We start from the raw sequence: 25,214 nt of genomic DNA, 5'->3' as shown, positions 1-25,214 counted from the left end.
GACTGTGGTGCACATGCTGTCCAGCAGCTGGAGTGAGATTTGGGGAATGCTGAAGTCAAAAGGACACAAATGTTTTCAGTGCGTTAGAGATTGTTACTTAATCACCATTAGGGTGATGTTTACCTGTGCCCCATTTATTTGCTGTTTACCACTTTGTCTCATGAAAATTTTTCACAGGTATCTGTAATGTGGTCATATAATAAGCAAACAGCACTGATACATAAAGGACTATTTTGTACAAAATATCAATCCAGAGGAACTATTGCCTGTTCATGTTTGCATGCTTTTAAATGCTGTTACTTAAAAAGAGATTGTGTTGTGAATATATGAGGGCCCAACAAATGAAAACGTGATAAGTAGATTAAAATCTACATAGCTATGTTGCCATCTATTATTCTGTTTGAGAATCTTGCCAAATTTGGATCTGAATTCCTATATTTGACATATCTATCATGCATAAACTGCAATACATTTTGCATTTTAATCCTCTTTTTGGAAAAGCTCATTTGCTCAGCGGAAGCTGTAGTATTTATGCTCCACTGTAGCCCCCAGCTGCTTTACAAGGACCAAGGTGTGCCATATCTTCTGTTGCCCATTTGGTTGCTTTCTGCTCTTACTTTCTGTAAGACAATTCTTACCCTCAGGAGCATCTCAGGAAAAATCAGCTTTAAGAGAGATTAATAAGTTTTGGATTTTTTTTTGTTTGTTTTAATAACAAAAGGAACTTGCCAATAATGCCCTGGAGCAGGGGGAGGGGTTTGTGTTTTTGTTTTTGTTTGTTTGTCATTATCTCCTAATTTATCACAGCTAAATCAATATATTAATATGCATAGGGAAAAAATATGATTGAAAGGTTCTAATTCAACCTCCTGCTTAAAGCAAGGTTAAATTCAGAATTAGATAGGGTGTTTTGTGTCTAATTGTGTCAAGTTTTGACGATATCCAAGGGTAAAGACTGTAAACTCTCTGCTTATTGTTGCAGTCAAGACTTTTTTCTGCATATCACATTCAGCATTTCCCTGACTCAAATTGTGCATGTTATCTCTTGCTCTTTGACTGTGCCCAACAGGTAATCAAAGACAACACTTAGATCACCCCTTAGCCATCTCTTTTTCTCCACAGACATTACTCACTCAGGCTCACCAAGTTTCAATCTTGTGGTGCTGTGCCAGCCTGAAATGGCCCTTGGTTTTTGCGGTTCAGCATGGTTCAGGTCAGCACAACTTTAGGATTTTTTCCTTCATGTCATGGAGATAACCCACAATTAGGATAGTACAAGAAAGGTTTAAAACATTTATGTAAATCTTGAAACTTTTCTACACTGCCCATATAAGTGACTGACAATGAGACTTGGGTCCTGTTGTTTATTAGATTGTGGTTAGATCTTTGCATGAAGGTTAATGCACAGTGTAATTAGTATTATTAACTGTGAAAATACAAATGTTTACTAAACTGGCATCTAATACACCTGGACTATAAATTATGCTCTTTCTCTCACACAAAATTCTCATCTTCATATTTACACCTCATGGGTAGTCCAATGAATCAGACTCTGGAGTGAAAGGTTTGGACACAATTAGAGTATTAATTTTAGATAGTAATTGCCAGCATAGTTAAATGTTGGTTTATTTAAATTTAGCCACCAAATTATAATGGGCTCTAATGTATGGAAGTGAATTGTAGTCTTGCTGTGTTCAGTGAATACTTAGCTATATCCTTTATGTAAACATCCTACTCACGGTAATCCAGTAAGGACATAAGGTAGAGTCTGTTTATTTTAAGAGGTAAACCACTCAGGATTATACAGGAATTAGGATGTGCATGCATATATGGAAGTTTCTGATGTGAGGAAACTACAGGTTGTCCATTTCACTCTGCTTTTACTCCATGGTAAAATGTGGATTGTGGTCCCCTACTTACTGAAAATATGTATTCCTGACTTACAGAAACATTTTAGTGTGTAAAATGTAAATTGGAATTTAAATTCTGAATTCAGAAGAAAGGTGTGTTAAGTAAGTTTAAAGGCTAGAAGTCATACATTTCCTCATAGTAAATGCCTTATTATTTGAACACTAACTGACTGCCTGGTATTTCCTGTGATAAATTGATGTTTTTAGTTTCTCAAAATGTGTAACACTCTGGGTTGAAAGTTTGCATGGTGATTGTCTTGCTTCTTTCTATTTGGAAATTTTTGGCCAACACATTCACTTTGGATGGGAATCTGTGACTTAGAGCCTGGACTACTAATAAGTCTGAATTCTGGAGAGGAAACCTTTTTCTCCTCACACAACTGGAGAATTCAGCAGCCCATTTCATATGCAGAAGTACCTTGCAACCTTTAATTACACTTTTTTTTCCCTGTTATTTCTATGGCATTTTTGCATCTCTTGAGCAGAATAAGGCTGGGTAAAGCAGCAAGGTGAGATCTGTTTGTAACACCCCTACTTCATTTATTGCAGATTCTAATCTGATGAGTAAGACGGGACAAACAGATTCCTACTGTTCTCAAATACTGGGGGTTGATGAGTCAGATCGAATGCTATTAGTTTAGGATAATATTGTTTTCTCTCTTCTTGTGCCTATATAAGTTAGGAATCAGAACAGCTTATTTTCAATTGAATCATGAAGAAACATGACACAGATTTTTGCCTTGGTAGAGGTGAAAAGCAGTTTAATAATTCCCCATTCCAGAACAGCATTTGAAGGGTGTGTAGTCATTAGGAGAAATAATGAAAAGCTCAAAAACAAAGATAAATTTGATGTTTCATCTATTCTGCACATTGAACAAAGTAAGGATAACATAAAAAAAACATGCATTTGAATCTGTCATAATAATAAATGAATATCTGCTGTTAAAATACAGCATTCCAGCTTAATGCTGAGGTCTCTGTTGCAGAATAAAATGGTAGTTGATTAATTTATATTCTTAAATATAGGCTGATTTGATCTCTTTATGGAGATCCTCAGGGGCACCTTGCAACTTCCACTGACCTACATTAACACTTATTTTCAGCAAACTGCTCTGTGACATAACTAAAACTTGGGCCCAGATCAGGCATCCAGGTTGGGTGAAGTGCACACCATTTGTTATTTTAGTATTATTCTGAAACTGAGGTCCCAAATAGCATGGCAGACAGTGGGACATGCAAGGAACATACATGAACCAACACCAAATCCTGCTTCCTAAAGCCCACTGCAGTTCAGGTGAGTTGGACTAAAGCAAAATAGAAAATTCCCGCTGCTTGTATTTTCTTTACAGAGATCATTGCAAAGCATGTCAGCTTGAACGTTTAATCACAAAATGAGGAATGTATTTGGAGCTCTGTGCTTAAGAGTGTTACCTAGTGACATCCATTGGGACCCTGTGTTTTAGCTTAAAGTACATACTTTAAAAAAAGTTTCAGAGGTTATAAGGGTAAATGTTTTGGAGGAGGTTCCTGAAAACATAGGTCCTGTAGGAATCATACCCTTAATCCATTGGCTTGATGCAGTTTTCAGCACAATCAGTAAAATCCCACTGCCTTTGCTTGGCTTTGGATTAGACCTCAAGGGTCACAAACTGGTTGAACTAAGCAGTGGAGCAGATGCGAGCTTCCTCAACTTGAAGACCTTTCTACCAGATTCCTGTTCAGACTTGTTAGCATCTGAGTCTCAGGAGTGCTTTCTGGAATATACATCTGCAGAAACCAGCAAACGTGTAAATTATTCTCTTAAATCTCAAAGTTTTACTTCTAAAAAGTTCCTTTTAAGGAACTCGGTACTACATTCACTTACACCTCCAAGCTTAAAGACCTCCTCTTTTGTGGGGTGTTTATGCACTCCTTATGCAGCTGTCACACAACAGTTTAATTAAGCAATACTGCACTGAAACTGCAGTCAGCCACTATGGCCAGGGTATGTTTCCTCTGCCCACCGCGGAGAGTTGGCTGTTCTAATTTCATTTGTTCAAATTAATGTGTTAACTCCCTCTGAGGAGGTAAGTAGTGTGTCACAGCTGGAGGCAGGACCTCTGCACATGAATCCTGTTAGTTCATAGCAGGATTCAGGCATGCAAATGTTGACATTTTGAAATTGTTTCCCCAGAAGGTCAAATTAGTATAACTGGCTACAAAAAGAAAACACATCTACCCTGATGCCGTTCATAATTAGACTGGCTAGAAATAAACCCAAGTGTTTGCCATTATACTCAAAGCCGTGTCAGTTGCTACTGGAATTACATTTGTTTATGGAAAAAAAATAAAGACTTGATTTTGAAAATTTATTTGACTTTACAGGAAACAAATGGTTGAAATAAGTTTTGAAAACTTTGTAAAAAGTAGGGTATTTGTTGTACACTGATGCACTGTTTTCAAGACTGTGAGATACCCATTCCTGAAGTTTTTCAAATATATGAGTCAGTAGAAAACTTCTTCATCATCAGGACAAGGAGTCATTTTCCCAGCTATCTTAGAAGTATGAATGTGGTCTGAAACAGAATGTCATGATGCTGCTTTGTAATGTCTTTCTTGGGTATTACTTAGTCTTCAAACATTATAAACATGCAGGAACTATATGATGACATTATTTTACTCCAAATTTAACCAAAATCTTTATAGAAAATAAGAAGTTTTAGAGACATGTTAGTACATTTCACTTGGAATGTTTAACTTACATCCACATTTGCTGTAAATTAATTTGGGTGTACTAAAAGCAATAAAGCAATAGTTATATCAGTTTCTAGTCTGCTGAAATGTGTCTTCAGAACTTAATTGGAACAACCCAGTGCTGCTTTAATTTGGAAACACTGAATCAGTGTCCTGTTCAATTTTAGGTGAATTGAAACTTCATTTTTTTTAATTCCCCCCCTCGCCCCCAACAAATCTCAGGAGTGTACCATTAACCACAATGTGTTAGTGTATGAGCATCAAGGAAAAAATGTGATTTCTCCTTTAACTTTCACCGGGGATTTTGTGTGAATGTTCCTCATCTGTCAACAGTGACTCATGGTATCTTGGATCAATGTGGGCATTTGGAAGCCTGTGTGGCAGTTGACATACACATACACTGGAATATTGCACCCAAAGGAGCATTCTTTTAGAGGGAAATTAGTAGAGTAGACAGTGGAGCTGCTGAGAATGAATAATATCATTGGGTCTGGAAGGGGAACTGGAAAGTGCCCTGCCTTTTCCCCCACAACATTCCAAGCTTTAATGCGCCCTTCACATGAACCAAACTTAAACTGAGGCTACATAATGTGTGTGAGAAATTCATTAAATTCACATTGTGCTGGCATGGCAATATGGTGCCAGTGAACAATGTTTCCTAAATCTAGGTGAAAAATGGCCCTGCTTCAAAACATACATACATAAATAAAATGCAGAGTGTGGAAAAATAAACTAGGTCAAAATTTGCAGTACATTTTGCAAAAATTGTTAGATATTGGTAATTCTCATTTTACATAGTAAAGATAAGAAGGCAAACTCTGCTTTCCATTTCAGTGTGCCTGGACCATTTCACTGATACCTTCAGTCTACAGATCAGTCTCCAAAGGCTTTTGTTCTGACAGGGACACAAAGTAAATGATATGAATGTGAGCTCTGAGTTCTGTCTTCATAAGAAAAGTGCAGTTTTTGTGGTGTGTGGAAAAATAATATAACGATTCTCATTTATGTTCCACTGGAGCTTAAGAAATAAAAATTTCCATTATTTTTCTTTCCTGATCCTAAGGATAACGATGCTATTGTGTAGATACAAGAAGAGCTACTATTTATTTAGAATGATGAGACACCTAGGATCAGTGGTGTAGACTAGATCACCTTTCTGGTAGTTCAAAGAGAGTAGAAAAGAATAAAATCTCTGCAAAAAGATGGACATTTAGCACGGCAGGCAGCCACACCAGCAACAACACCTCCCCTCCAAGTTAATTTAATTGAACATAATATTGCTTGGTTTTTGTTACTTTTGGAACAGTACTTTCACTTTTTCAGTGCTAATTTGTATGCTTGTCACCTCCCCCTTACTGACATTTGCTGCAGGAGGTGGGAGGAGATGTGGCTGGACGTGCTGCAGTTGGGCCATGTCAGCTGAGAGCGGCCACCAGGAACCTGCCACGAGCCAGTTCAGGTGGAACTGGCTGAGTGGTCTTGGAGTCAAAACATCATAAAGTTACTTTCAGTTGTCTTTGGATCCCCTTCTGAGGCTGCTCTAAATAGAGGCTGATGTACCAGTGATTAGTTGTTCAAACAAATCCAACTGTATTTACGTTGTGTGTCTTTGAGCAAGTGAACCTGTGCTCTGAGGTCAAGCACTGTGAAGTTGTATCCAAACCTCATTGTGCATTAAACCCAGCCAGACAGGAGGTGCTACCTGAGTGCTGCTGATAATCCACTCAATTTTCTCTTCCACCTCTACTGGAAATTGCTGATGGATCTTCTGAAGTAAAAGATCCAATATAGACAAGTTATTTCAAAACAAAAATCATTTAGAAGAAATTAGGGGTTGAAATGCTGTTACAGAAACTGAATTCAATCATTATGAAATTATGCTCTTTGCAGATACTTCCACTCACCCGGGAGTGAGCCCAAAGGCTTGAAGAGGGGAGGTGGAATGGAGAGGAGGAAGGATGAGGGAGGTTCCGTGGCCAGCTGAGAAAGGAGTTGCAGCAGTCATTTTGCTGAATTAGATTTCAGGTTTTGCATCTTCACTTTCCTTGTCAAAACTCAGGTCATGGCTGCATTTTTATCCACACACGATTAGGAGGGAAATATGTTGTCTCTAGCCACAGCCAAAGCAAGCACACAGTATGGTGTTTCCATAGCCAGAGTTCTCCACAGTAGAAGATAACAGGATTAGGTCAATCAGACAGTGAGAGTTCCCCAGAATACTCTCTGAGTTTTCTGCAAGTTGAATTTCTGAACTTGGTGAACTAGAGACTGAGTCTCTAAATTTAATAGCCTCTTAAAGATTTCTTTTTCTTGATTTTGCTACTTATCCCTTGAAACTATAATCAATTTTACCATTTACAACAGCCCATCAAGAATTTCTACAGCTTAACTTTGTGTTTTGTGAAGTGGATTAAGGCAAATTTCGTGTGATTTTAAAATTATTTAAAGCTCTTCGCACTATAGCTTCTTGGTGTTGTCAGAATTACAGTTGCAAGTTTGTTTCTATGTAGTGAAATTGTAGGTAAAAATGCATTCCTCCCAGCCCCTTTAGAGTGTGCCCAGAACCCAAAAAAATAATGTAGAAATTGTAATGTTTACTTTCCATTTTGAATGTAGCAGTTAATTATAAATATTTTGTTCCTTATTTGAGTAACAATTATTAAAATAATGAAAGTAGATCAAGTTTGGTTTGTGTAACTTGAAAAACATTTAAAATTTTGATTGATAGAGCAGTATCAGTCAAGAGGAAATTCATTTTGATTTGAGAAATGGGGGTTTGCTGCTGACTGATTAATTATGCTTATGACATTTGGATGGAAAGGAAAAACTGAAAATTCCTTTTTGATGCACAGAAGATTGTAGGTGCAACTGGAAACATTTGATAAATAATGTTTACTAATTTGTTCTAATGAACAGTAAATATATTACACACATTGCAGAACTACCACAATCAGAATGTTTTATCCATAGTGTAAATCCAGTGATTTTCATTAGGATAAATTAAGAGCAAAATTGGGCATCATCACTTTATTTTGGCATAGAAGTCTATGCAAGGAGTGTCAGGGGTTAGAAATCCCTGCTGTATTTTCCTCCAATTAAAGTGCACAATGGAGCTGTGTGTATCTGTATGTGAGCTACACAGACTGCTTAGCTGCAGTCCTTGCTTTCAGCCCCCTACTGAAACTCATCCAAAACCTCACTTACAGATTAGAAGAAACAAGAACTATCAGAAGAGAGAAGGATGTAAATCCAAGCATGAATTTTACTCATCCATTCCATTAATGTTAAAAGACAATTCCTTTAAGTGCTGGATATGTGATAAAAGTCAAGGGTAGATCCATTCTGGAAAAACAAAATTTTAACAGAAGGAGTGTTGATAGCTATGTCTGAAATTAAGAGTATGAGGTCACTGATATGTTCCCATATATGAAAACCTGGACACAGTCCATCTAAGCCAGCTGCTATATAAATTATAATTATTATAATGATTTACCTAGCAGTAGGACTAACCCAAGGCCCTTTTTGCATCTTATTAATCCAAGGACATTGAAGAGTTGTTACACAGATAGAGACAAGACTTTCACACATGATTTTTGAGCATAAAAAGACCTTTTTTGAAGCAGGTCAGATGCATTTTCAATCATAAATCTGCTGAAAACACAAGTGTTACTTATTCTATTTTGTTGTTTTGCATATGCAACTAAATTTCAAGGGAATCTTCCTAACCCTATTGTGTATATTAAATAATTCATCTTAGTAAATAATTTGTGCAGGTTTTATATTGTCAGTTCAGTAATAAAAATAAAATGCATGAGAGAAGGACTTTATAGAAACATAGGATAGTTTGTGTTTAAAAAGACCTTGTAGATCATCTAGTTCCAAGAGTGTGGGACACCCTGCCATGAGCAGGAACACCTTGCACTAGACCAGATTGCTCAAAGCCCCATCCAATGTGGCCTTGACCAGTTTCAGGGATGGAAAGTTTCAGTTTCATCCACATCTTCTCTGAACAACCTGGGCCTGTGTCTTACCACCTTCTAGCAAAGAATTTCTTGCTCCTATCAAATCTAAACCTGCCTGTCATCAGTTTAGATCTTGTTTAATTTCAGATTGAATCTACCTCTGCTGGGTTTCCTCCATCCCAGTGTTTGAAGCTGTAGAGACACTCTCCCTTGCAGCCTCTTAAGGCAGTGGAAGCACTGACACTCTCACTTACTGATGGCTCACCCTCTGCAGGTCACCCTCATTCTTACACTGTCTCAATTTTGACATCTAAATCATTTACAGACCTACCCCATTAGTCTTTCCAAGAGTCAATGCTTGTCAAACAGCAAAGTTGCACTTGAAAATAAAACCACCAATCTTTTAAAAAATTTACTCTGATATCCCTATGAAACTTAACAGCTCATATTTGCTAGTTCTTCTAAATGAGCTAACTTATTTTTGAAGTACATTGATTTGTTATCTGAAAGCAGGATTTTTTTAAGAGTTAAAAAATACTTTAATACTTTTGCCCTGGGAAAGAAATACACTTGCATGAGGAAGGGTTTTATCATAACTGCAACTCCAGTACACATATGAATATTATTGTTACTTTTGACTCCTAATTGTCCATTGTGTGTAAATCACAAAATCAGTCATTGTAAATTGCACTGACTGGGTTTTTGACTTTCAGGTTCAGTTGTTAGGAGATTTCCTTTTCAGAATGGAATTTTCTAAAACAGCATTGTATTTAAGTAATTTTTTAATGTAATAGCCCCCAGACATCATGACAGGTTCTGGCATTATCAGTTTTATGTCTGAGTTTTTACTCAGAAACAATGATTCTTTGGAAGATGGATTGACTTTAATAATGATAAATAAATGAACCTGAAACTTCTCAGATTGTACTTGTACAAAAGTAATCATGTGGACATTTTGTCCTTCCATACTGTATATCTGGCTTGTCATAATTATGACAAAATAAAATCATATATTTTGAGCTAACTTCCAAGTAGCTTGCCTGAGAAAACACCTTAAAAATTAAACATGTAGCTTCATTGAGTAACAGTTAGATGAAGAGCAAAATCAATTAATCTTTCCTAGCTTCTTAGCCAGTGTTGTTGGATACTGTGGGTACTTAAATGAGTTTCAGGGTAACTCAGGTGCACTTATATTTCAGCATGGTCAATGTCTGGAGCAAGTATCTGTGCCTATAGAGAGCAGCAGCTCTTTTCCTGCCTTGTTTTTGTTCTGGCAGAAAAAGGTCATGAATTCTTGCTTTATTCCGGAACAGTCAGTGAGTAAGAACTGTGCTCTGTACCACACTTGGACCCAACATGTAGCTCAAGCATGCAGGGGATGGGGTGTGACAGACTTCCCACCTCATTCCTGCTTGGAACAACTGTCTCTGTGTTAGTCCCTGCAAAGGTGATTGTGCCTCTGTGCTATGATATTTAATATCATAAGAGACAAGGCCAGTGCTGTTTATAGATAAGGTAATCACTCCTTGAAGTTACAGCTGCCCACAGTTTTACTTAATTGATAACCAGTACCGGTTCTGCTCGCTGGAGACGAACTTCATAGAAGTATCATAGAGAGAGTTGAAAATTGATTAACTTCTAACTAGATCTGATAACTGAGTTATTTAATGAATAGGATTTAGCTGGCTGCTTACCTGTGCTAGCTCAGATGGTGCAATTTCAGGTCACGTAGTGCTACTTTGGGCTAACCAAACTCAGAGGGCTGAGTTAATATGCCTGCAGTGTTTTTAGTATTTGCATTTGAATGTTTATGAACTTTGCATTAGATCATTATTTTGTCATATTATTGCCACATTTTAAAGAACCTTGATAGTTATAGATCTCAAGATCTGGGTGCTCATTAGTGTGATGCATCAATTTCATTATTTCTCCTGAGCAGTTTTTATACTAGCACAAATGTGAGGTAACAAAGATGTTACCTACTCAAATCTGAAGACAGATGAATTTTCCCTTAGACAGACAATGTCTTAGTAAAACCAGATTAGGGTCTCCTTTTGCCATTATATATTCTGGCCTGGTGCATCACACACAAAAAAATGCTGTAGGTAGTATAGGTAGTGTGTGTGTAACAATGTTGGACTTAAATACTTGAGAAGGTCATGGTTAAATGTGTGCCATAACCTTTCTCACAAAGCCAAATTAATAATATGGGATGTTATAGTAATTTTACAAATGTATGAGATCAAGCTTTATGAGTCTTTGTTTAGCTCATATGTTAATATTTCTCATGTTTTATAAGAAAACAGCTGAGCCATTGGGATAATCTGGATTCACTTTCAGAGACCAAAAGGACAAATAATGCAAATAATAAAGGGAAAACAGGTTGGTTTTAAAAATCTAAATGTTTTATGTCTTTGAAATATCATGTGACCCCTTCAATTACTCAAACCAAAAACACTTTAATGGCTGTCATGTAGCTAAATAGTGCTGACATTAATGAGCTAAAATCTTCTCTCAGTTTTACAGTATAAAAAACATATGCATCAGTATTTTGAAGTCAAAGGATTCCATGCTTATACTGGTGCAACTGAAACAAAACATGGGTGCAACATTCCTTTGTCCAGGTATCTGGTTTTAATCAAACTATACTCCTGGCCCTCAAGTTTTCTTTGCTGCAGTGAAAGGTAGGCAGGAGTGTTTCATTTAAAGTGCTTGGTTTACATCACAATTGCACAAAAATCTGTATATCTTGTCCTAGCTACCTCTAATTGATAAATTGTAATAATTCCCTGAACTGTGTTTCTGAACTACGTGTTCTCTTAGAAGCAAAAGTTTTGCTCAAAAACAAATACGAATATGGTACTGTTTTTTTTTTTTTCTCCTTTTAGTAGAGTTTAGTGAAACCAGGTGATTGGCAACTGTTATGATAAGGTAGATGAAGAGGATGAAAGCTAGGACTGATTGAACAGCTGTGAGGGGCTCTGTTCCAATTGTATTTTGATTACTGATAAGATAACCCTCCCTTTTCTCCCAGTGATTTATCTCATTCAAATTACAATAACACTGAATTGCCATCAACAACAAACCCTGTGTAGTTTCAAGTTTCTGTGACTCTAGTGTAGCAAAAACCCAAAGGTGCTGATTACAAGTTTTCGTGTTAAGTTTCTAAAAATGGATAAATCACTTACTGCCCTATGTGATCTCATACACTTCATAAGCCTGTTTTTTGTTTCATTTGAGATAAAACTGATCACTTTCTGTTATTTCCAAGCAGCATAATTCTAAAATTATCTGAAAGCATAAATTGTCAGGTTTTTGATTTTTTTTTTTTTTTTTTTTTTTTTTGGGTGGGGGGCTGGGTATTGATAATTTGTATGTCTCTTTATTCTTCTGCTCCTAAATATGAAATCAAAGACTTATTGGCACAAATAGTTTGGAAATACTGTAACAGTTTTGAATATAACTGAAAGACATATAATCTGACCAGTTAAACTAAAAGATGTCACAAAACAAATGTTTCTGCAATTATTTCCCCCCACCTCCCCAGGTGAAATGCTAAAAAGAAAAAAAGGGCAAATTTATTTTCCTTGTTTTGTTTTACAGAAGTTTGAATTGTACCACAAACTGTTGGCAAGTTATTTTTAATTAGGGTGGGTGACTGAACCATTCTCTTCATTGAGGTCCCAGAGATGTGTCAATGAAAGAAAACAATTGTGGTATTAGGTAGTTAAATCCTTGGTGAGGGGGAAAGTAATATCCTCCAGGCTATTGGCCATTTTGCTAAGTATTAGACCTGGCATGGGTCCATGGGACCTGATTTCAGACTAGGGTCTTCCATTATATATGGAAATATTCCACTGAAGTGTCTCACTGTATGACAGCCATTGTCTCATCTGATGGGGACTGGACTCCCAACAAGTACAGTGCCTTTTCCATGCTTATACTGCTGGTTTTGCCACATAGCTCTGCTGGCTCATGCCTTGCAGGAAGCTCTCTTGATTTCCTGCCAGTCCCTGTCTTTTCCATAACTATTTGACTGGGGCACAACTCACCATCTGCACTCACAGCAATGAAATGGGGAAGCTACAGGAGAGGTTGGAAGTTAAAATACCCACTCCTTTCCTTGCATGTATCTAAGAATTCAGCAAATGATTACTCAAAGAGTAATGACTAATTTACACCTGGGATTATTTACAAAGATACACATGCTGATATACAGAACAGGCACAATATGCATCTGTGTAAGCAAGAAATACATGTGCAAACATGTGGCCACCTGATCCTCTGTAGCCAAAGTAGAAGCCTGGCGAGAGAAGAAGGAAATGTTCTAGCATGACGTTGTGGGAGGCACTGCTCACAGTTCAGCAAAATCCCTGTTTGATGGCATAATGGCATTGACTCATCTTTTACCTACTGCTGGGAGATCTCCAGCGAGATCTTATTGCTGCTGGCAGAGGAATGCAGGTCGAGAGTTTTGTGCAACCAGCAGCCCACTCATTGGCTTCAGGAGCGTGTTGTGACGAGCAGCACTCCCTGTATGATCCAGTTGCTCTGCAGAGTCACCAGGAATAGGACAGGACCAGATTTGAATCCTGTTGAGGAAACTAGGTAACCTTCCCTCTGGTTTTTAGAGAAATTGATGTGCCCTTTTGACCCTTATCAACAAAAACAGTCTTGGCTGGTATGTGTCATTGTGAAGTCTGTAACAGGGACGTAGGCCAAAGCCCACAAATTTTCTAAGTTGCTACACAGACAAACTCCCTCTTGCTAAAAAGATTAAAGACAGTTTGATTGCTAGTAGATAAGTGAAAAATAAGATGGTTTTCTTTTGTTATGTTCTTCTCCTGACAAACTCCACTGAGGGAACACAGACATAAAAGAAGGTTTACAGTGGAATACCAACCATGGATAAAGAAAACTTCAAGATCTGCATGACTGTATTCATCTTAGCTATAGCTGTGGTTTTCTGGCTTCTTCTTTAATGAAGAAGTGTGATAAAAATAAACCAAATCTACATTCCTTGTGCATGCATATCTCGATGGATTTCACAGCAGGAATTTGGCCCTCTGTGTATATATACTATTAAGTTACAATTCCATTAGCAAATTAAATAACCACACATTAAAACGAAGGCAAGAGTAAGGAACTGGTTTTCTTCTGTAAATTTGCCAGCTCTCTCTGGCAAAGTGAATGTTCTGACACAAGTCAGACTGGATCAACATACACATCAGTTAATAGAAGAAAGACCATGCAGAGTCTACAGAAAAACACATTGGAAAAGGTCAAATACTTCAGGCTTCAACACTGGCAGAGAAAGTAGACTAAGATGGAGCAAGTAAGTCAGGAATGTGAATTAAAGCTAGTTGAAGTGGTTATTGGGTGCATCTAGCCCACAAACCCTGAGAAATTCAACCTCCATCTGGTTTCAGTGATCATCACATTCATTATAATATGATTATTTTTTAAGATATGTCGCATTTGAAACTATTAGTTTTGGTCACCTGCAATACTTAATAAATGTGGGAATGAAGCAGCAATAACAAAAGCAATGACGTCTCTTTTACCTGCAAAATACCACCACCCACTTTAAATCTACCTCATACAGCATTTCACAGACAATGCTGGTTGTACAGTGGTTAGCTGTATAGGGCTCATTCATTCCTGTCCAAAGCTACAGGTGTGACTACAGCTGAGGATGTGTTAAAAGGAAATGAGAAAATTATCTCAGGGCAATTACTGAAGAAATTCTCTGGGAAATTACTGAAGAAACAGTGGAGCAATATTACATCTGTGCAATAAAAATAACTGCACAGATCATAGAGGAAGTAAAAAAGGAAAAAGACTTTATGAATGGGCAGACATTACCTGTCTGCATAGAACATGTCTAGGCCAACATTTAATAATAAGAAAAAAAAAGGAAAGTATTTAGGCTATGCTAGTAAAAAATATTAATTTCATTGATTCATTGAATGCATTCTTCATTTCCTCTTGTCATTACAATGCAATCTTTGTTGTAAATCTTGGTTGATGTTATCACTGATCATCTAGTAACCTTGCCAGCATGAGTGATGGACTCTCAGTAGAATTGATGGATGCCAGTGTCCTTCTGGGATTGAGCCCTGTCTTTGCTCTTTCTCTCAGCAATAGACACTCATTGGATACTGAAGACACTGGATAGTAAACACTTTAAAATTAATGAATTTGAGGAGGTGGAATACTTAATTTGTATTGATTGTGCAAATGCCATTGCTTTGCTCTTCAACACCCTGTTCCAGGGTGGCCTGTAAAGCCACATCCATCACTGAATGAATACGTATTAGTTATAATTAACAGCAGAGGAACTGCAAAAATTATTTAGGATTTCTCCTCCTACTTGTGATGTAGCTCAAACCTACCTAAATAAGTAGTGATTGAGAATCATCAACACATAAATGACATTTTTCTCCTCAGCCTATATTTTTGACCAGCTCCCTGACGGAGAAACCTGATGTCAACTGCTTTAAAATAGACTGCTTGGAGCATGTCTAGGGCTAATCTTTTGGGCAACAGATCCCAGAAATCCAGTTGTCATCTGAAAAAGTCAGTAATGTGACAATATGACACATACTGAATTGAAACCTAGAAGAAATGTCCCATTCTTAGAGAAGGAAATGGAATTCTGCTTTTAGTTAGACTTTGAATTGCATGTTCATGAAAAACCCGACAGTGTTTGGGTTGCATGCTCTGAAAGTCACAGAAAATTAAAATGAAAAAAAACCCCTATTATATAGTTCCCTACACAGCCACACCTGGTCCTTTTAAGTTTTACTGTGGAGACTTATGAACAGTGAAGATGATGATGTAATTTACTCTTGGCCATAATAAACCTTAGACTCTAATGCTATGATCTCACATTTTTCATGAATATTAGAAAGAAAAGAAAACATCAATCACCATCTGTAGATGTGAATATTTAGAACTCTGCATTAGCAAAATCGTATCAGGATTCTTTTAAGCCAAGTAGCTTGTGCCTAACTGATCTCATTTTAATTTTTATCAGTTTTACCTTTGTGTAACATTGACTTCAGCAGACATTTGTCTTTACGCTGCAGTCACAAAGGGCAGACTCATACATATACAAGTTCAAACCAACAAAGATGAAAAAATTACAAAGGTTTTTGACAGCTGTATTATAAGAAAAATGATCAGATACAGATGACAGCAGAGCATTTCTAGCCAAGAGAGAGTTTTAAGACAAGTTAAGCAATCAATCATCTACATCACTCACTATTCAGCGAGTCGACATTCAACATCTGAATCAGTCATTACAGAGTAAAGAGAATTAGTAAAGTCTCTTACAAAATGCAAATAAGTGAACTGGAGGACAATAGAGTTAAATTCTAGAACTTGGCAGGAAGCCATAAGAATTATTTTGACAAGACTGCTTGAGGTAATTTGATTGTTACATTTAAAAGAAAAATAATTTTTTAAAAGTGAGCTTCAGTCTTGAGCAGTACAATTTGTGATATAAATGTATAGTTATATTTAGTGACAAAAAGTGTAGAATAAGGAACAAAATATGGTGTCTGCTCTGATGCTTTGCTAAACTGCTACTTGAATTAGCTATTTTTGGTGATAGTGAGAGCTTTTCCAAATAAACACAAAGAATACTAAATGCTATCCCAAATGGTATACAACTAACAGTGTTTGTTTTCTTTGAGTATGTTGCCTACTAATGTTTTTGCAGTTTCAACCTGCTTATCCACCTGGTGTAAGTGAACATCAAAAATAGGTTTAACATCTGCAGAGCTACAAAGCTGCAGGTGTTCTGTAAAATCATAAGTATCACTATAGCCTAGGTCCAAAAAATCCCCACCTAACATCTTCCTTTTTAATACAAAAGAACAAGTTAAAAAGAAGGAAAATGAGTTGAAAATTAGGCAGAAACTTCTAACAGTAGTTTCTCCCTGATTTCTATCATTATATGGGATGCTATCTTATACTCACTTCTCAGCTGGAATAAATGGTGGAAAATAGGAGTGGTCTTACTGAAAACTGAAAAGCCATAGAAGGTAGCTGCACTGATTCAAATGCCTGCATGTCCAGGCATTTGGCATGTCGTCTGAGAGGAGTTACATGCATCTTTGTCTTGCACATGTAGCATAATTGATGCAGATATTACATACCTGAAGCTCAGGCCATGCCCTCCGGCCTTCAGCCCTTGGGATGTGATGTTTTCACTCCCTTTCTCATCTGTCTTCATGGCTCCATCAATGGAACTGCTCCTGCTCCTAAAGCTGGATGTTTTCCTTCTTAATTCACAAGCTCGGGGCTTGAACCATGTAGGATTTGTAGGAAAACTTTCTTATTATTATCCATGTAGGAAACTTTCTTATTGATGACTTACTAGTGAAGACATGCCTTAAAATGCTAGAGATGGTTTGGTTTTGGTCCTGATATTAATATAGATAGGCATAAAGAAAGTGCATTCTCATGAATATTTATACTATTATGGTCTGTATTAACTTATGGTAAAGTATTCTTCAGGAAAATGTATATGACTTTGTTAATGTTTGAATAGCTAAGATAATTCTGTGGATCCTTCTACTTTAAAAAATCCTGTCTATGGCAAATGCAAATCTCTGTGAGGGATACCAGAACTAGAAAATTACTCTTGAGTTTAAAGAGAAGGAAGCTTACTTTCTCTAGTTAAATTCTTGTTCCAAGCAGGGGAACAACATGCTGCCTGTGTGAGAAAGCTCAGAAGATAACACATTTAAGAATAGGTGCTACATGTTATTTTATCTCATCAGCTAGTCATTTTTATCCCTTTTCTCATGACTTATCTTTATGAAATGTTTTTTTCTGCTGGAAATAGATTTTGTGTTTAGATGTGGTTATCAGGCAGTTATCCCCAGGTTTATCTTTGCAAATACCTATTGATTGAATAAAATTGAACTTTGTCCAATAGTTGAGGAGCTACTTTACCACCTAAGTGCTCATACAGGTTTTTAATTGATTTCACTGTTGTTTCGACATCTTTGTAGAGCTGAATCTCACAAGATTCATGAATGTTTGTTCATACCAAATGTTCAGGGGCCCAGGTAAATAATGCTTTCACTTGTTTCTCCACCGTAAGTGCAAATTCCTAAAATGATATATTTACAAGTCAAAATAAAAGTCTCTCTTTCATTTGACCATATTAACAACAGAAATATTGCCTTTATCTTACAGAAATGTTGGAATCCAACAATGTAATCAATTTCAATGGACTAGCTAATAGCTCCAGTTACCATACTTTCCTCTTGGATGAGGAGCGTGGTCGGCTGTATGTTGGAGCAAAGGATCACATATTTTCTTTCAACCTGGTTAACATCAAGGAATATCAAAAGGTACGTTCATTCATGTTCTGTACAATGTTAATATATACTTTTAAGGTTAAAGACTCATTATTGCTCAGACTATGTTGTGCACTGTTGGAATTAAATAGTGTTTGGATGTCAGGAGTACTGTTACGACAAAAATATTTGCTGACTCTGTGAAAAGAAATTTATAATGAGCCTGTGACCTTTGACTATATAATCTACAATATTTTATTTTCAGACTACAAAAAAGAAGTAATGATAAGTGAATAATCCAGCTATTTCCCAAACAAGACATACTTTCATGGCAACTGCTAAAAAAGCCAAGCATCTGTTATGACAGTTTAAACAGAAAGGCCTTACTGCTCTGTATTTGTCTGCAGATAAAAGAAGCTATTTAGGAGTCCAAGTGTTGATTTTTCTTCTTTAACTCAGCACTTGTAGGCACTCTGCTCTGCTGCTTTTGAACCAAAACAGTTCCAGTATTATTAAAGGAGGAACAAGTCCATTAAATATTGCTGTTCTTGATGGAGATTGTAATTTTCCAGTAAAAGTTGGTCACTAATTAAAAGCTGACAAGCAGTTTAGTGTCATTCTTTTATTGGAGTCCAAATAAATAATTAAATTTTCCTTTATTTTAGTAAGACAAAATGCCGAGAAGTTAAATAATGGGATGGAGGTTTCATTTGTTATATTAAGTATTTTGATGGCACATTTTAAAATCCAGAGAGTACCCTTTTATGAGAGATATATTGCTTCAATACCCAGGGATTATTTTTTTTTCTTAGTGTTCCTGACCTTTTGGCCGTTTGACTATTAGCTTCCTAAGATGATAGCAATAAATACCTTGTGTTTTCTGTTCAGAGGGAAGACAGCCTATTCATTTGTATTCTCTAAGGATAAGAGGATAAAAGGAAAACTGAGTATTTTCTTTTCTATTCTCTTTAGAGCAGCTATAAAGGAAACTAGCTATTTATTTGAATTCTCTGAGGGATCAATAGCTTAATGTGCAAAACATCTGGAATAATTAAAGGAAAGAAGGTGTTTCCATTGCAGAAAACAGCTCTGTAGAATGGGAGTGATTGTATTTTACATACTTACATATTCAGATACTTTTAGAACACTATTTGAATTTATATACAAATATTAATAGATTAAATAAAGAACCATCAGTAACATGGAAATGTATGTTAGCAAGAGACTTAGAGAATTTAGACTAGATTTAAGAATATGCAAAAGGCTTTAAGAGTTTTATTATAGATAGGAGAGTCGTGTAAGACACTTCAATCAAAATTACAATGCAGCCAGTGCTGCACTTGAGCTCAAGCTCACTAGTTACTGCTTCTGCCATCTAAGAAAACTCCTCAGGTTTCTGTCTAAATGCTGATGGCAGCATCAAAACTCAAAAAGCCAAATTTTTGAATGTGCTAAAACCAGTTTGACTTAGCTGTTTTTTAAACCAAATTAGAGGAAAAGGTTTTACTGTGAAACTAAGGAGAAAGAACATCTGTCTTGAAATACACTGGTTTGAAAAATACTCAGATTTTTGCCCAAAACTTGAACTAAACTTGAACCGGTCCTTTTGGGATATCTGAGAAGTTTGGTTAATGTTTTTCAACCTAGTAAATTTAAATTTTCACATCTCTGCACATTTTAAGCTGAGAATAGCAACAGGAAGTTGTGGGAATCCTCTGAGACAGAGAATGTGCTCATAAAATTTTCAGCCTTATTTTATACACTTACAATGTTTGATTGCTGTTTGGATTTCATTAAGAAAATTTTGAATTTAAAAAATGTTGCAAACTCTATTTTCAAATATCATCTACAGCATCTCCTTTGACCCTTCAGTCATCTGCAGTGCATCTTTTTTTTTTTTTTTTTTTAATATTTTGCCTTTTGCTTTCTACTAACAAACTATATTGAACACCAAGACTGTAATCCAGACTTAAGGCCATTCATATTGCATTATCTGAGGCTCCCAAATGAATAGCCTGGCATTTTATGGGAAGATCATGTTTTATTCTATATGTAATTCCTAAAAGCTTTTCAAAGAAACATGAATAATTGACTGTGAGGGTCTCTGGATTTTCTCTGTATGAGGTGAGATCCATTTTCTCCTAAGCAAACACTACAGAAAACCTATATTTAGGATTAGTTGTGTTAGGGTGGCTCTATAGAAACAGCATAAACATTTATATTTTGATGGTGCAATGCTTGTCAAATACCATGGCTCCTTTTTCATTATTTAATTAACCAAACTAGCGAAATAGTGAACTATTAGATGCACTGGAGAAGCAATGATGCTGGGAATCTAATGTGAGATTGTATTTCCCTTATGTGAGATGTAAAAGATTAAAAGAACACTCAGTCAATGGAGAGCCAACCCTCTTAGCATTAGGACTGGAGATTCTCAGCTGAAATTCACAATGCAGACGTCAAGATTGATAAAGGGACTCTGTAAGCATTTGGCCTGCAATTTGTGAATCCTGAAGCATGAAATAACACAATGTGATTTTTGTTTTGTGTCTTTAGATTGTTTGGCCTGTATCACATTCCCGAAGGGATGAGTGCAAGTGGGCTGGAAAAGATATTGTGGTAAGTACAAATCTTTTTTAGCATTTTTTTTTTCCTTTTATAAAACACTGTAAATATTTTATTATGTCCTACTGTGTTAATTCTTGAAGTATTTTTCCTACTCTGTAAGGTCACACATCAGATCATAACTTCACTCTTGAGTTTTCTCAATCCTCTTATATAGAAGAGTTATTATATTACCAAGGGTTTCAATTTATAAATGGAAATCATGCAGATGAAATAGAATTTATATACCAAAGAGAAAAGAATTTAGTAAGAGAGAAAAAAAATATCAGAATGAGAAGTATTAGCCCTTGAATACTCATCTCCTGATGAAAAGGTACATAATGTTTTGACCCATTTTTTGCCCTGCTCCAGGTCCCAGTTCTCAAGGGAGTTCCAAGAAATGCTTTCTCTTTGTAGCATCTCTCTGGAGCCAATGGGTTCCCCAGAGCCCTTTCCTGCATGGAGTTCATAGCAATATTGAGGTCAAGGTGGTGTAAACATTCTGATTCAGTTTTGATGCCTAGGAAAGATGCTGCTACACCAGGAATCATTTTCTGAACATTTTCCCTCATTCCTGTGTACATCGTATTCCCTGTATTTATGAGGTAAGAGAGACATAGCCAGTAGCCCCCAAATAGCAATCATTCCACACTGACAGTAACTGTCTTCTTTATAGGAGCAGTGTGGGAAATAGGGCTGAAGAAGGGGGGAAGACAGATAAAAAATACATGTATGCAAGAAGCCAAACAAATACTTGCATAGCAAAGCCAAATGGGAAATCATTGTGGTTGCCAAGGTATAAGTGAGAGTGGAACTTGGCCCCGTGTGTATATGCTATTGGCCTGATTTTCAGAGATGATTCTGTAAAATATTCATAATGCCAACCATATGCCTCTAGAGAGCTCCATTTGAATAATTTCCTAGGTCATAATAAAAATAGTCTCATCAGTCTTTACCTAGGCCATAGAGGACAGTTGTCTTCAAAAAATGCCATCTGGGAACAGTAGAGGTAGATTGGGTAAAAGTAAGAAATATGGGCTAAGCTAAATATGTGATGGGACAGCTGAAATGCCAGATACCCAGGCTATCTCATTACACAGAAATAATGCATTTAAATTAATCCGAGCTCATGTCCACAAATAATTTTCAGGAGTACTTTGCAAAGTGAAGCCTAGAATATCGAATATTCAAGGTTAAAAAAAGGGCCAGTGTTAAATATATGAGCAAATTAACTAACCTTCCTGCTTCATCTCATGTGAAGTATTATGATATTACATTAAGTAGATTTTTTTTTTTTAAGACCAGAGCAAAAACCTAGAAAACTAATAAAAGATTCAGTACCTAGCATAAAAGTTGTAGGTTTTTTTTTAAATAATTATTTTTAGAAATTCACCATAGTAAAAAAGAGTATGCTTTATACATTTCACTAAGTTAATTCTAATTCAGCTTAGTTGTTTAAAATTGTAGAGACACACATTCTGGAGTAAGCTGAGAGGTCCCCATCTGACTGTGGTGAGCTTGAGAGGACTGCTTATACTGTAACTTGTATTCACCTTGATTCTTTTGCTTCCTGTTATACTAGGACAGCTACTCCTGCTGATCATGAGTAGGTGAAGCCCACACCACTGTGCAGTGCAGTGTGTGACCCTGGCAGTAGACTTTGTAGGGTTAGATCCTATAAGGTTGTTTGGGATTATTTTGATTTTTTTTGTGTTTTTTTTTGGAGGGTTTTGGGGTTTTTTTGGGGGGGGTAATTTTATGGATCTCTACAGGAGTAGGTGAGAAATAAAATAAGCATGTAGGTGACTGTAAAGAGAGAATACATTTATTGATGTGATCAGAACATTATCTTTAAATATTTAGAGCTACCATGCCAAAAACCAGTGCATTACAAGCAACATATGTAATACAGCTTCTTTAACCCTAATTACGCATAATTTAAAAAAATTTATTTTTCCTCTCTTATTTATTTTTTAATGCCATTGTCAGTACCTTGGGAGTGTGAAATATAAAGACCATAAAAATAACTCAACAGACTTTCATTATATGGAACAGGAGAAAAAGACGACAAATAAAGTGACATATAAACCAGGCTTGCTATAATACTGCTTTCAGCATGCAACACTTCTAAGATATTATATACTCCTCACTTCTGATGGTTCAAAACTTTGTACATGACAGTCTATACTTCTGCATTGAGGTCTTTTTTTTAAAAAAAAAAAAACTCCTTTTAATTATTGATCTCCAGGGTAAGTCGGTGCTGAAAATGCAGCCCCCACTAATGGGCCAGGTGCGCTGCAGCAGCTGCAGCACAAGCACAACCCCGGCCCTGCCCCACTGCTGACCTCAGCCATGACCTCGGAGATTTCCTCTCATAATTAGAAGAGGTAATTCAGCGTTGTTTTACTCCTTCAGAGGGATTCCTTATCCTGATGCTGTCAGTCATGCCCGTCTCAGCACAGCGGCTTCGTGCCTCAGGATGGTCCACGCGGGATTTGGGATTTGAGGAGAGCAGCCAGTGGGGCCTATTCCTGCTCTCCTGCTGCTCCTTTGTTACTTAGTCATTTTAATTTCTGTTTTTAAAGGACTTAGTATATATTCATTACTTAAGCTTTACTCACTGTTTAGGTAGATGAAACTTTTGAATCCATACTTTTACTTGTATGGATTTTTTTCCATACAAGTAAACTGGGAAGAGTTGCTGAAAGACTCCCCCCCAGCTATTCAATACTTACTTAAAGCAGAACTTCTCTGAAAAAGGTTAACTGCTAAAATATAGATTTTTTTTTCCAATAAAATTGTAATTACTGACCCATGTAAGTACTTTGTATTACAATATATTTCCATTTCCTCAGTATAGAGTATCACAAGCACCAAAGTAGCATTGTTCATGAAAAATTAAAGGCTATAAATAAAAAATAGGATATTTGCTTACGTAATTCAACTAAATGAGTAATTCTGTGAGGATTTCTTGCTATTCTGACTTCAGTGTCTTATTTGATCTATTCTGGTTTCTGTTAGTCCTGTGAATATTTCTTATGATTCCTGGCCAGACCTTAGTAATGATCAAAGAAGACGAAGTCTTTACAGAATAATTCTCAGCTTTTATACTAAACTTACAGAACAGTCATGTTGCTAGTCATATTCCTCACTAGTGAGCCTCAATATTTCATTTATAAATACAACAGTCACCTACAAATGCACATGGCAACCTCTGCATTAAATGTGGGATAAATAACAGGTAACTAACAGAAAAATAATAATAAAAAAAAAAAGTGGCTACAATTCCATTCTGACATTCCTGGGATATCATAAACCAGCAGAGCAGAGCTTGGTGGTTTGCAAAAATTATCAGAAACACTCGTTAGTTTTGCAGGTAGGCATAGAGCAAGGATACATTCCTGGCTGGAAACCTCATTTAGTCCTTAAACTGTTAATTTGTCATTGCTTTGAAAGTTTTGGGTGCTTTGGCTGTTTAGTTGATACATGTCTGCATTAGATTTGCACTGTAGCAGTAGTTCACAAAATACACAATTAATCAGAGAAATTCCTATTAAGGGGTACAATGGGTTTCTATGACCTGAAAGCTTAATAAATATGTTTTTGAAGGGCACCTTAGGATGTTACTTTCAAGTATGAGTTGACTATTCAATTTATTTAGCCACTTTTAAAGATTCCAGGTCAAATTACATTGTTGAAACCGTCCCTTCTGGCCTTGACATGTATAAATGTATAAAATTTCAGTAGGTGCTTTAATAAAGTCACATAGGACAAGCTGCACGATGACAGACACACACTTTGCACACTGTGAGATATCAGCTTCTCCCTGGATGTTTCTGGTGAGAAATCTACATTGATGTACAAACAGATACAAAGAGTACCAAGTACTTTTACCAGCAAGTTTCTACATCTGCTCTGTCACATGAACATAGAGTTACTCCATCCAGGTCCAGAAAGAATTACACGTCTGTGTGCACAGCTGAAGTGTACCAGCCCATTTGCATGTGGGTAAGCACTGACTGTATTATAATAATAAAAGGAGATAGGCTATTTAATTGGAATTAAATTTTACCTAGTTATTATCTCTCACCTGATTCCAACTGAGCTTAATTTTTTATACTTAATAGTTCTCTTGACAGCAATTTGGAATCACTTTAGGTCAGAAACCTATTTCCAGTGACAAAGCAGCAAGGCTCTTTACACATATTTAATGCCATAGCCATTTTCTGTGCATGCTTCTTTGCATTCAAGTGTGGCTAACACTTGATTATTCAATTTATTGTTCATGCAAGTACAATCACATTACTGTAATGTAATTCTAATTCACCATCTCATTTGTTACAGTAGTATTTAAAGCCAAAATGTTCATATGTGATCTTAGTATGGTTTCTGTAAAGTTTTCCATCCCCTCCCTAAAATATAGGAAAGCAGAGGACTGATCTGTAGGTTTATGGATCCATCAGTATGCAATGATTTAATTTGGAAAGAAATAAAGAAAAATCAAAAGAACCCAGAAAGTAAAAAGTGACTCAACAAGTGTCCCTCAGCCATATCTGGTGATACTTTGGAAAAAACATAGCTGGCTATAATTGAACATGAGTCCCTTTAACTCATTTTATTACTGTTGTTGCCTTAGGGAAAACAGAAGAACATAGAGGCAGAAAGTAAAAGTAATTCTTTTCATCTGC

General features: G+C 36.4%; 1 protein-coding gene across 3 annotated transcripts in view; it reads left to right on the top strand.

The window, feature by feature from the left end:
- SEMA3A (semaphorin 3A) overlaps positions 1-25,214 on the top strand; it is a 164,262-nt gene that overhangs the window by 30,165 nt on the left and 108,883 nt on the right. For 2 of the 3 annotated variants that reach the window (XM_031506947.2, XM_031506946.2), the window contains 2 exons: positions 17,819-17,976; positions 20,479-20,541. In XM_031506947.2, coding sequence (XP_031362807.1) covers positions 17,819-17,976; positions 20,479-20,541 — 221 coding nt within the window. Of the gene's footprint in view, positions 1-571; positions 681-17,818; positions 17,977-20,478; positions 20,542-25,214 lie in introns of all 3 variants that reach the window. The other variant, XM_077783668.1, reaches the window with a different exon arrangement.

The sequence above is a fragment of the Lonchura striata genome, chromosome 5 (genome assembly GCF_046129695.1).
Source record: "Lonchura striata isolate bLonStr1 chromosome 5, bLonStr1.mat, whole genome shotgun sequence".
Classification (NCBI taxonomy): Eukaryota; Metazoa; Chordata; class Aves; order Passeriformes; family Estrildidae; genus Lonchura; species Lonchura striata.
This window is presented reverse-complemented; position numbering and strand designations above follow the sequence as displayed.